General features: G+C 65.4%; 1 protein-coding gene across 1 annotated transcript; it reads right to left on the bottom strand.

Moving 5' to 3' along the window:
• Nucleotides 1-3,100: 3,100 nt before the first annotated feature.
• DOK2 (docking protein 2) lies at nucleotides 3,101-7,114 on the bottom strand. The gene is made up of 5 exons (XM_062596923.1): nucleotides 7,035-7,114; nucleotides 5,703-5,999; nucleotides 5,486-5,582; nucleotides 4,111-4,292; nucleotides 3,101-4,024 (listed from the first exon to the last, which is right to left on the bottom strand). Exons 1-5 carry the CDS (start codon nucleotides 7,095-7,097, stop codon nucleotides 3,116-3,118), a joined length of 1,548 nt encoding a protein of 515 aa, XP_062452907.1. The 5' UTR covers nucleotides 7,098-7,114; the 3' UTR covers nucleotides 3,101-3,115.
• Between the last annotated feature and the right edge of the window lie 5,476 nt (nucleotides 7,115-12,590).

The following is a 12,590-nucleotide window of genomic DNA, read 5'->3' as shown; positions in this document are numbered from 1 at the left end:
TCGTTCTGACTTTCACTTGGTGCATAAGCCGGCCTGGGGCCGGCGGCGGGATGGCTGTGCCAATAATCAATGGCTGTTTGGAAAGCAAATTTGGAAAGCAAACCCGAGCATAGCTGCCGCGGGGAGGTTAACTGCCACGGACTGCAGGGCAGCCCCAGGCGCTTGGGTCACCCGCGGCGCAGCGTGCTCAGAGGTCTCGCAGCGCCTGTGAAGCTCGGCAGTCACGGTGCCTTCTGCTCCCTGAGACCCCTGAGTGTTTCCTGCAGGACCCTCAGAGCAGTCCAGGGGGCAAACCAGGCCGAGGATGGCTCCTGCTTGCTCCATCCGCATCCCTCCTCCTTGCGTTGCATGTCAACCCTGCAACGCATGCGGACCGGCAGCACCGATCCCCCTGCAAATCTGCTCCGTCCGGTGCCGTGGTCACGTCAGGGTGCGAGCGGCAGCGAGGTCTCTCTGCGCTGCGCCGGTCGCCGCGTGAGCGGGAGGCTGTGACTGCTGGGGATCTGTTTGTTTCCCAACCCCGGCAATTCCGCCTGTGATAGATAGATTGATACGGAGCTTTAATCAGTGTAATATATAAAGCACTTAATTTGCCTTATTAAAAGTCTGCACTTTGGATTTTCAGGATCCAGGAAATTAACTCAAGCACCTAACCATTTATTTGATTGAAAGAGATTATAAATAATTCATGCCTTTTCTTTCCCTTCGGTGGAAGGCCTGCCGGGGTGATGGGGGAGGCTGTCCCGGAGCAGTGCTTGGGTCTGAGCCCTGCTCGGGGGCTGGCGTGGCTGGGAATGGCCTGGCTGGCTGCCTGCAAGGGCAACAGGCATCGGCAACGGTGATGTTCTGCACGTGGGTTCAGCGCCAAAACAAGAGCCAGCGCTAAACCAGACCTGACCTAGCTGCGCTGCAACTTCACGTGCGTGCCCGAGTGCAGCTCTTCCTCACGCTGGTCTCTTTGCAAAGTGCAAAGAAGTATTATTGCAATTAATTAGGATTGTTCCCCCACTGAGAAGAGGCACCCGCATCTCTGAGAGGGCCTCAGTGAAGCTGCCTCCTCCTCCTCGCTGGTGCCTCATGCAGCTGGCGAGTGCCCATGGTGAGCTCTCCAGCCCCTTGGCTGGACTGGGCTGGCTCCGCGCGCTGCCAGCAGCGGAATTTGGGAGGGAGAAGCCATCCAGCTGGATGTGCAGAGACACCCCGTGTGTCCAATTGTCCGGCAGCGCTAATCGCTGTGATCCCCCGTGGCGCGGGGTACATTTGGGCCCCCTCCACTAATCTGCGTTGCATCGCCTCTGCCAGCTGAGCCACCTGCTTCCCCGGAGCCCTCTCTGCCTCCGGAAACGGCATCTCTTTCCGGCTCCCCGCGCTCGGCAGAGGCGACGGTGGCAGAAACACACAGCAGCTCTCTGCCCCACCAGGACTGGTCCCTGTCCCTGCCAGCCCGGCTGGGCTCCCTCGAACTTCCCCAGGGGCACCGGGACAGAAACCCTCTGCAAAGCAGCGAGCGGGGCGGCTGGATGGCTCCCCGCGCCTGGCGGGCTCCCACTCCTTTTATCAGGAGGAGAAATTGAATACGGAGCTGCCAGGGTGAGATAAGGAAACTGCACTGGATGGCTGGGGTTGAGCAGCGAGCGCGGGAATGGCGGGCGAGCGGAGCCTGCTGCTCCCGAGCATCCCCGCAGTGGCCAGGAGGAAGGAGCAAAGCCTGGCTGGAAAAACGGGACAGCTTGGCTGGAGGGACCCGGATGGGTCCAGCCCCACGGGCAACCGGCTGCAGAGGATGTCTCTCGCCGTGTCCTTGCTCGGGGCCTGGCAGCTCCACCGCCAGCGGGGAGACGGGGGGTTTACAGGGCTGGAGACTGTCTCAGGGAGGAGAAGGACCGATTAACTCCAAACAGGTCGGTCTGTGTCAGCCTGGGTACTGGTCTCCGTGTGCAGGGAGGAGAAGAGCCAGCCACCAAAATCACCATGACAATAAAGCTTAGTATTTCATTTATAATTCAAAGGCAGCTGGAAAGTGGTTTTATAAAAAAAAATAATTAAAAACCTAGCTGAGACAGTAGAAATTTATGCCACTGTAGTTGCTGAGCGAGGAGGCAGTGTGACCTTCAGACGGACGCTGTGCCCAGCCCCAGCGGAGACGCCCGCTGCTGCCAGCAGCCCCATCTACGGCCACCGCTCCGGTCGCCGGGCGCAGGCCTGGCCGAGCCCTGCTGACAAACCCGTCCATGCCAGCCGGAGGCCCAGGCGGCTGATCGCGTGGGGCGAGAGCAGGGAACCCCTTTGCGGCAGGCTCGGGATCTGCACGCAGCCGTGCTGCTGTCCCAGCAAGGGCAGAGCGCGTCAACACCAGCGCGGGGGTGAAGAACCCCGCAAGCGGGAGGTCTTTGCCCTGCAGGAGCTGAGGCTCACAAACTTGAGGTCCACGCTGTGCATCGCCAGTGAGCCCTCACGGCGCGCGCCGTGCACCGCCGGGGCTGTGCACCGCTAGGGCCGTGCACCGCCGGGGCCGTGCGCCGCCGGAGCCGTGCATCGCCGGAGCCGTGCACCGTCGGGGCTGCGCGCCACCGGAGCCGTGCATCGCCGGGGCCGTGCACCGCCGGGGCCGTGCGCCGCCGGAGCCGTGCATCGCCGGAGCCGTGCATCGCCGGGGCCGTGCACCGCCGGGGCTGCGCGACGGCAGCGCCGTGCACCGCCCAGCCAGCCCCCGCGCTGCAGCGCTGCTCGGGTAGCAGACAGGAAGAAAAGCAAACCACGGGGCCTCCGGGAGGGGGGACGGGTGGGGGCGCCAAGGGGAGCGCGGCGCCGGCCGCCGGGGCTCCCGCGGCTCGGCCGGGCGCCGCCGGGCTCCGGGCGGCCGCGCCGGGCCGGCGGGGACCGAGCGGGCTGCGGGGCGCGGGGCGCGGGGGGAGCCGCCGCGAGGCCGCGGGGCCGGGCGCTGCGGCGGGCTGACAGCGCCCTCCAGCGGCGCGGCGCGGCGCTGCGCTGCGCGGTGCTGCGCGCCGCCGCCGCCCTCCCTGCGGTCGCGCGTGCGATGAGCTGCGCGGCCTCAGGCGCGCCGGGACGCGCCGCCGCCGCCCCGCGCGGAGCCCCGTCCTCGCCTGCCCCCCGCTCACTGCACGTTCCTCATCTTTGCAAACTTGAGGGCCACGTTGTCGTACTCGGTGTCCCCCAGCCACTCCTCGCCCTGCACCGCCAAGGGCTGCGTGGCCGGCACGGGGCGCTGCGTGGCCGGCACGGGTCTCTTGGGCACCGAGTAGTCGTCCCGCTGCGGGTTGTAGGGGTACTCGTGCCCCGGGGGGTCCTCGGGGGTGGCCTGCAGCCGCCAGGCCTCCCCCTTCACCTCCTGCGGCTCGTCGTAGACGCTGTGGGCGGACAGCCCCTCGGGCTCGTCGTAGATGTGCTCCGGCTTGGTGGCGGCTTGGCGGCGCGCCGGGGGCCGCCCGGCTTCCCGCACACCCGCCGCCCCGACAGCGTCGTACAGCGGGTCCGGCGGCGCCTCGGCGAGGAAGCCCCCGAACTTGCCGCTCGCGAGGGACTTGGCGATGGCGTCGAAGGGCACGGCGTACTCGGCCTCCGCCGCCCCTTTGGCCGCCGGCTCCGGCTTCCTGCCCTTCTCCGGGGCCTTGGCGCCGGCCGGGGAGCCGGCCCGGCGCAGGGAGTCGCAGGGCTCGGCGTAGGGGCACTTGGCGCCGTGCGAGGGCAGGAAGGCGCCGTGGGGCTCGCCGGCCGCAGGGCAGCCGCTGGGCACCTTGGCTTTGGTGGCCTTGCCGTCCAGGGAGGGGCACCTGGTGGCCTCGGCCGGGCCCCGCTCCTCGTGCTCCGGCGTCCAGCCGGGCGCCTTGCCGTGGCCCGGCGGCCGGCAGGCGTCGTCCCGCCGCGGCTCCTCGGCCCCCCGGCTCCGCTGCACGTTGATGGCCGCCTCGATGACCTGGAAGATCTCGTTGCCTTGCCGCGTCTCGAACTCGAAGTTGCCTTCCCCGGACGCGCACCGTCGGCCGGCCTCGAAGGAGAAGGTCACCTGGCGAAGGACGGGCTCAGGTCCCCCGCGCTGCGCCCCTGCCACCGCGCCGGGCCCCGCTTCACCCTCCCCGGCGTCCCCCCTACCTTGTCGCGGCCGAAGCGCCGCAGGAACTTGTAGGGCCAGCTGTAGAGCACCTCCAGCGTCTGGACGTCCCGCAGCTCCAGGGCCTCCTCCTCGGCCCGCAGGAGGAACCGGCCCCAGAGGCGGCAGCGCTCCGAGGACTCCGTCGCCCTCACCGTCACCTCAAACTCCTTCTCCAAGACGACTGGGGGCGAAGGAGGGGGCGTCTGTCAGCACCAGCCCGCGGGGACGCGGGCAGCTCGCAGCAGAAGAGGGGTGCCCGCGGGCTGGCGGGGCATGGCCGGAATCGGCCCCGGCCTTGCTCGGCCTCGTGGAGGAGAGCGTCTGCGAGGGCGAGCGGGGACTCCCTGGCGAGGGTGCACACATCTGTGCATGAGAGTGCACACGCCCGCACGTGAGGGTGCACACGCCAGCACGTGAGGGTGCACATGCCTGTGTATGAGGGTGCACACGCCTGTGCATGAGGGTGCACACGGCTGCATATGGGGGTGCCCTCCAGCCGCCTCCCGCCGTGTGCCGGCGAGAGCAGGCTGGCCCAGCACGACCTCGGCTTTAACCGGGAGCCGCAGCAGCTCCCGTGTCAGGCTCCCGCGACTCGCCAGCTCACGGAGGTCTGGGGACCTCGGCAGCCCCCTCTCCCCAGCACTCGCGTCCCCCAGCCCGGGCCGCCCTTTCGCTGGGACCGTCGTGTCCCGCAGCCCCGAGGCAGCCCCGAGCACGGCCCTGCGGGCGCTGCGGTGGTGCGACGGGGACCGTGACCCCGGGGCCGCGGCGTGGCGGGGAAGCGGCGTCCAGCTGATAAGGGCTGGAAGGCGCCGGCCGCTCGGGAGCAGCCAGCTATCTCAGCCAGGCTCTGCCCCGGCGAGCCGCAGCGCAGGAAGAGCGCAGAGCGGCTGTTTCTGAAAGGAGCTTTGCATCAGGCCGCTTGCAAGCACATGCACGAACGAGGGGAGCAGCTAAGCGGCGGCGGGGCGAGGGGGAGCTGCGGGATGCACGTGGCAGCGGCGCCCGTGCCGGCAGGCAGCAGCCCGGCCTGCAGCCGTCCGGGGAGCGCTGCAAGCCCGAGTCTGCTGGGACTCGCCCGAGAGACGGGTCGGGGAGCCCAGCCGGCGTCGGCGATCGCTGGGGCGGGAGTGGGGCGAAGACTAAGCGCTGCTCCCTGCAGCAAGCCAAACGCAGCACAGCCCGGAGGCGCCGGCCCGGCCCCCGGGGCCGCTGCGTCCTCACTCCTCCGCCCTCCGTGCGCCCATCCCTGCGTGCACCCAGCCGCCTCCGAAGCCCGCTCCGCATGTGCGTAGCGCCGTGTCGCAGCGTGCAGAGGCTCCGAGCTCCCCGGCCCCGTCCCGCAGCGCTGCCCCGTCCCGCAGCGCTGCCCACCTTTGCCGCTGGAGCTGTACAGGGAGTTCTCCTCCATGGAAAACACGCCGTCCTGGGATTTCCGCGCGGCCTGTTGGCTCTCCTTCCCCATCGCCGCCTGCTCCTCCCGAGGGAAGGGCAGCGCGTGAGCCCGACGGCCGGGGTCCCCGCGGGCCCCGCTTCCCCCCCCCCCAGCCCCGCCGCCCCCGAGCCCCCCGCCGCCCCGGCGCCGGCTCACGGGAAAGGCCAGCTCGCAGAGCTTCCCGATCCAGCCGGCCGCCTCGGCCGCCTCGGCCGCCAGGAGGTAGCGCTTGTCGGTGGTCTCCAGCAGGAAGGCGACGGTGTCCTTGGGGCCGCCGGCGTCGCCGGGCGCCTCCGCCACGTGCACGCAGTCGCTCAGCTTGACGAGCTTCCTGCCGCCCTCGCCGCGCCGCGGCTTGTCGGCGGCGGGCGGCCCGGCGCCCTCGAAGAGCTCGAGGCGGGCCGTGGAGCAGGAGCTTTCCCGGTACAAAATGCCCCAGAACTTCCTCCATTTCTGCAAGAGGGGAGCGAAGGGGACGGATCAGAAACGCCCGGGCGTTCGCCGGCTCCGCTGTGGCTTTTCTGGGAGCTTTCCCCTCCTGGACCGCGAGCACGAGCCCGGCCCCGCGGTGCATCCGAACGGCCTCCGCCGGCTCCGGCTCGCTTCGGGGCTGACCCTCTCTCGGCTCGCGCGGCGGCCGAGGGGCAGCTCGCCCTCGCCGAGCCGGAGACGCCCGGGAAGCTCCGTCCCCTTCTTGCACAAGAGCCGGCGGCGTTGCACAACCCGGCTGTTATCAGCGGGCTGAAGCGGCGGCACGGGGGCCTCGCGGGCACGCGGCTCCCGAGAGCTCGGGCGGCTCCGCATGGGCTCAGCGCCGTCCCAGCGCCGCGGGGCGCCCGGCTCGCCCCCTTCCCGCTGGCACCGCGTGTCCGGCGCCTCCGCTCCCCGCGCTCCTTCCCGGCAGCGAGCCGGCGGCTTTGCTTCGGAAGGGCTCCCGGCAGGCAGCACGCCCCACGGCGCGCCCGAGCCCGTTGCAAGCACCCAGCTGCGGTGCTCCCGAGCCCGTTGCAAGCGCCCGGACGCAGTGCTCCCGAACCCGTTGCAAGCACCCAGCTGCGGTGCTCCCGAGCCCGTTGCAAGCACCCAGCTGCGGTGCTCCCGAGCCCGTTGCAAGCGCCCGGACGCGGTGCTCCCGAGCCCGTTGCAAGCACCCAGCTGCGGTGCTCCCGAGCCCGTTACAAGCGCCCGGACGCGGTGCTCCCGAGCCCGTTGCACGCGCCCGGACGCGGTGCTCCCGAGCCCGTTGCAAGCGCCCGGACGCGGTGCTCCTGAGCCCATTGCACGTGCCCGGCTGTGCCCCTTCCCACCCACTGCCCCCCCCACTGCCTCCTGCGTGCGCGGTGCTTCCTCCCGCCTGCAGTGCTCGGAGCCCCCCCCCCCGCGCAGGAAACCCGCGGCTCCGGAGCCGTCGCAAGGCGGCCAAGTCGGGGCGCGGAGGCGGGAGGGAGGGGGCCCCGGCAGCTGCGCCGGCCCCGGGCTCGTGCCTACCTTGCCGAAGGTCTGCTGCAGCTGCAGGTAGAGCGAGCCCTGCTTCACCACCGCCTCGTCCATCGCCGCGCCGCGGGCATGCTCCCGCGCCGCCCCGGCGTTGCCCGCCTCCCGCCCGCCGCCCCCGCTCGCGCCGCTGCCGCCCTCCCCGGCTGTCAGCCCTTCCCCTGCCCGCGGCGCTGCCTTCGCTCCCAATCGCACCGTCTCGCCGTGTGACATGTGGCCGGGGTGTATGTGTATATATATATATATGTGTATTTTTTTTCTTTTTTTTTTCATTTCCTTCACAAGTGGGTTTTGCACCCGAGCTTCCTGTATTTGCAATCTTACCAAAAAGGGCAGTGGCGGGCGCTGCTCGGAGGCGAGCGGGCGCCCACGCAGCGCGCACGCCGCTGCCAGAGCGGCGCCCTTCGCCCGCCCGCGTGGTCCCGAGCCGGCAGGGCTCAGCCCGCCTCGCGCCTCAGTTTCCCTCTGCGGGAAACGGGGCTAGGGAGGCCCCCGGGGGGAATCCGCCGCGGGGAACGAAATTCCTCGGAGCACCGGGGCCGGTGCGGGACACCCCGGCTGCTTTCTACCCGGGGACGGGTTATGGACCCCGGCGCTGCCGCCGGCGTGGGAAGCGCCGCGGGGCTCGCGGGAAGCGGATTTGCCAGCTCCTCAGTTTCCATCCCGTGGCACCAGCAGCCCAGACCTGGCCTTCCTCCTCCTCCTCCTCCTCCCCGCCAGGCCGTGCATGCCCCTTGCAGCTCCCCGAGCCCCCTCCCCAAGGGCTGCCCCCCGCTAGCGAGGGGGACGTGCGGCCGCTCTTCCCCGGCTCCCTTTCAGGCCCCTGCCGGCCCCGCACGGGGGGCAGTCAGGCGGCGCGAGAAGCTGGAGAGCTTCTTGGAGGGAAGAAAGGCGGCGGGCCGGGGGGGCTGCCCGCTCTCCGGAGATGTTCCCTCGAATAAAAGGCTCGGGAAGGGCGCGAGGCGGGCGGCGGCGGGTTTCCTTTCGTGCCGGGAGCAGCGGGAGCGCGTCTCCGAGCTCGGCTGATCAAAGCCTTCCTCCCCGGCACGGCCCCAGCTTCCCACCCGGAGCCCGCGCGCCGGCCGGGAGGCGCCAGCCCGCCGGCAGGGCTCAAACTCGGCCGCGGCCGGAGCGTTCCTCGGCCCCCAGGACACGCCGGGGTGGGGATGGGGCGGGCGGGCAGGCTGCGCTTTCTGCTTCACCGAGATTTGGGGCCAGCACCGCCGGCGAGGTGGAGCTGAGGCCTCGTGCCTTCGGTGCACGCAAGACACACAGCTGCCGGTGCGCGCAGGGAACGCGGCTTTGGTGCGTGCAGCGCAGGGCCTCGGGCGCCTGCGGGACGCACGGCTCTCGGCGCATGCGGGGCGTCGCGCTTTTTGGGGTGCGCTGGCACCTCGGGCCTTCAGCCTCGAGCCACGAGAGGGCACCAGCGTTTGCTGCATCCTCCGCGCAGGCCTTAAGTGAGGGGAAAAATAAAGTGAAATGTTGCCGGGTGAAAATGCCCCTTTCACGCGCTTGTTGCCTTGCTGCTCAGGCGGCACCGAGGGGCTCGGCGTGGCCGCGGGGCCCCCAGCCTGGAGTGGGCTGGGCAGGGTGTGGGGGACCCGGGGGGGCCCGAGGCCGGTAGAGTCCGTGGGGTCTCAGGAGCTAGGACTGGGGGCAGTGGTGTGAGGGTCTGGGGACGCTGGGGGTACTGAGGACACTGGGGGTGCGGGCACAGGGACACCGGTGGTAGGAGGCATTAGGGACACTGGTGCCAGGGGCTCTGCGGGTACTGGGGGCGCTGGTACCAGGGACACTAGAGGCACTGGAAGCACTGGTGCCAGAGGAATGGGGGGCACTGGTGCTTGAAACACTAAGAGGCCCTAGGGCACTGGTGCTAGAGGCATGGGGGCTGTGGGGGCACCGGTGCCAGGGACACTGGGGACACTGCTGTGGGGGGCACTGGTCCCGGGTGCATGGGGGGCACTGGGGGCATCAGCACAGGGGGCACTGGGGGCACTAGTCCCGGGTGCATGGGGGGCACTGGGGGCATCAACGCTGGGAGCACTGGGGCACTGGTTCCTGGGGCCACTGGGGGCATCAGCGCAGGGGGCACTGGGGGCACTGGTCCCAGGTGCATCGGGGGCACTGGGGGCACTGGGGGCACTGGCGCAGCGCGGGCGCGCGGCCCCTTTAAGAGCCATGTCAACAAAGCCCGGCCCTCCCTCCTCCTGCGCCGCCAGTGTCGCTGACGTCACCTACGCTGCAGCGGGCGCAGGAGCTATTCTCGACGCGAGTTGCGGGGCGGAGACCGCTGCGGACTGAGGCGGCGCGGCGGGGCGGGTTACGCCGAGTGCGCGATTGGCGGCGGTGGGGAGGGGCGGGGGAGGCGGCGCAGGCGCAGAGGGCGGCGGGGCCCGGGGCGCCTGCGCGCGGGCGCGTGTTGGGGCGGGGGGGGGGGGAGGCGGGCGCGTGCCGGGGCCGGCGGAGGCGGAGGGAGAGGAGCATGAATGGAGCAAAATGGCGGATCATGTGCAGGTGAGGGGGGGGGGGCCGCGCCGCGCCGCCGGGACGGGGACGGGGCGGGGGGGCCGCGGGCGGCGGCGGCGGCCGGGCGCGCCCCCGCCGCGGCCCTGCGCGGGGCCCGGGCCTCGGCGGCGGCCTGCAGCGCCGGGAGGGCGGGGGAAGGCCCGGCCCGGCCTGGCCCGGCTCGGCCCGGCCCGGCCGGGGGTGGCAGCAGGCCCAGAGGCCCGGCGGCGGGCGGAGGGCTGTTGCGCCGCTTCCCCCGGCGCCGCGGCTGGTGCGCCGTGAGGGCACCCGGGCGCCCTCGGTCCCCTGCCCTCGCCGCTCATGGCAGCGGGGCCCGCCGTGAGCGGAGGCGGCTGCGGGGAGGGAGGGGGGGCGGCACTGGCATGGCGGCGGCCCCGCGGCGGGAGCCGTTAAAAGTCGCAGGGGGCCGTTAACGGTCGCCGGGGCGCGCGGCCCTGCTCGTGTTCCCCCCCCCCCCCCCCTTCCCGCCGCCCCTTCCCTCTCCGCCGGCGGCGGCAGGTGGCGGCTGCCGGGGCCGAGCCGCAGCCGAGAGGGCCGAGGCGGCGCGAACCGCGTTCGCGGGAGGGAAAATTCCGTCTCCGGCACATGTCAGCCGCCGTCCGCCGGGAGGAGCGGCGCGGGTCGGCGCCGGCGAGGGCTCGGCCGCGGCCGGGCTGGCGGCAGCGGGAGCCCTGCGCCCGGCGCGGCTCGGCGGAGCGAGAGCGCTTGCTGGTGTCAGTGTTTACCAACACGGCAGCGGCCGCGTGTTACTGCTCTCGGTGCGCAGCTTTCTGGCAGCACTGGTAGTAAACCCCTTGGGGAAGGGACCCTCGCCAAACCGACCCCCGTAAGTAAACACGCTGCTTTTTACTGATAATACTGCAAGTTCTTAAAACTGTCAGTTCATATCCCCGTTGTTTTTGCCTGGCCCGTGTGGCTGGTTTCTCTCGTGTTAGTTTTGGGGAAAAAAAAAAAAAAAAAAACGTGGACCCAACCCATCTGTGAATGAGACGTTTGTTTGTTTGTTGGGGTAAATCGTTTTTACTGGCATTAGAAAGAAAACTCTGTGTGGATAACCATATTGATCCTGCAAAGCTAAACTGAGAGTCAAATCAAAGATGACAGTGCCTTTAAACAAGTCAGACTTCCATGGGAGTATGAAAAGCAATCTGAAGAGTAGTACTGTCACTGACAGAAGAAGTAAATTAGATACAATTGAGGAAATTGTGAGGGTGGGTTTTTCTTTGCATAATACGGAACTTGCACAGAATTTGCGTGGTGTCCAAAAGACTGGCTAAATTGTCATGACCCTGATAGTTACATGTTTTCTATGGAACTTTTAGATAAATATATTCTTCATATGATACCCTGGTGAACCACAAGGGTGAGCAGTTTATTAACTCAGAATAGAGCTGTGCAATGTTCAGGTTGTCTGGCACAGTTGCTAGCAAATGTGTCTTGGGTAATCTCTGGGGAGGATAGGGATTACTGCATTATTTAACAACTCCCAAACTCTAAATTTGCTGAAGAATCTCTTATATTTATTTGCCATTCATTTGCCATTAGTAGAACCCTACCCTAAAAACTTTGTTGGTGACCCTGCGATTTTCCACTGAAGTCTGGAAAAACTACTGCTTACGTTGCTTTAAAACTGTGCTTTGTACCACACTTTTCTTTGTTAAATATTGGATTGAGCAAATGGAAGTTTAAGCCACAAGAACAGGGTTGTAATTGCCATGTTCAACTTCATTAGTTAAAATTTAACGGCAGAGGCTGGGAAGATGTTCCTCTCAAAGGAAAACATATTTGCAAATACTGTTAAGACACCTGCAGCTTGGTGCAGTTCCTGCAGAGCACAAACACAGCTAACAACATTTTTATTTTTTGCAACTAGATGAGGCTTTTTGCCTTTTATCATCTCCTTCTTTGTATTTCAGATAAAAGTATTAAGTAGTAGCCAAGGTTCATTTCAAAACAATTTGTTTTTTGTGACTGGAGGAAGTAGTGGTTTATATTAATAAAACTCAATTATTTGCTAAAAAGGTCTTTTTAGCCTGAAATTTCGGCTTTTTGGACATTATTTAAGCTAAGTTCCACAGGCTCCCCTGTCAAACATAGTGTTTATTTAACAGGAAGGATACCGGATTATCCAATATCATGGGATAATGTTGACTATCAGTTTGAGTAATTGAGTTGGTCATACTTTAATGGGAACTAGGATTTGCAAATAAATACTGGCTGTCAAAAGCTGTACGATGTCTAGAAGGTAGTGAAATCTTGCTGCTACTTCATGAAAGTTTTCATTTATTTATTATGTGTTAACAGTGTAACTTCAAGGAGTTACAAAGAATTATAACTAGTATACTGATACTTGACGAGGCACAGAAATGTTATTTGTGAAAGGCATCTGTACTAAAGTTATTTATTTCCTTTAGAGTGTGAGGCACTAGTAAGAACAGGGATGAACTTTTGAGACCGTATTGACAGAGAATATCATGTTCGTACGTCCATAAAAAATAAGAGATTATAGAAAGGATTTCTATATAGAAAAGATTGAGAGGCCATCAGTGGTGTTAGTGATTTCACATCTAGTGATGTTAGTTATGATGCTTTCATGCTTAGCAGCCCTTCAAGCTGGGGTTGGGGGGGTGCTGTTTAGTATATAGAAACAAAGGATGCAGTGATAGTGATACAGGAGCAGAGAGAATCAGATGATTTTGTATGGCTGGAAAGAAGTCTTGCAGTCCTAAAGAGAATTACTGTACACCAATTTTTTCATTGCTCAATAACCTCATATGGCCTTCATTTGAATTAATGTTTCTGTCTGCTTTGAGACTTGTGAGCATCGTTTAAACTTGTTCACATTAAAAACAGAGGAAAGCAGCAAGGATGTCATTGCAAATAGCTTTGTGGACAGAGTATGAGTCCCCTTACTTCCACTCTCCCCCCTTCCTTTCTTCCCCTCTCTCTTGGAGGTGGATTTATGTCATCTTTGTTTTTTCTTCCCCTTACTTTCCCCTTTCCTTACCCCTTAGATGT

The sequence above is a fragment of the Rhea pennata genome, chromosome 28 (genome assembly GCF_028389875.1).
Source record: "Rhea pennata isolate bPtePen1 chromosome 28, bPtePen1.pri, whole genome shotgun sequence".
NCBI lineage: Eukaryota > Metazoa > Chordata > Aves > Rheiformes > Rheidae > Rhea > Rhea pennata.
Note: the sequence above shows the minus strand (reverse complement) of the source record. Positions and strands in the feature narration are given on the sequence as shown.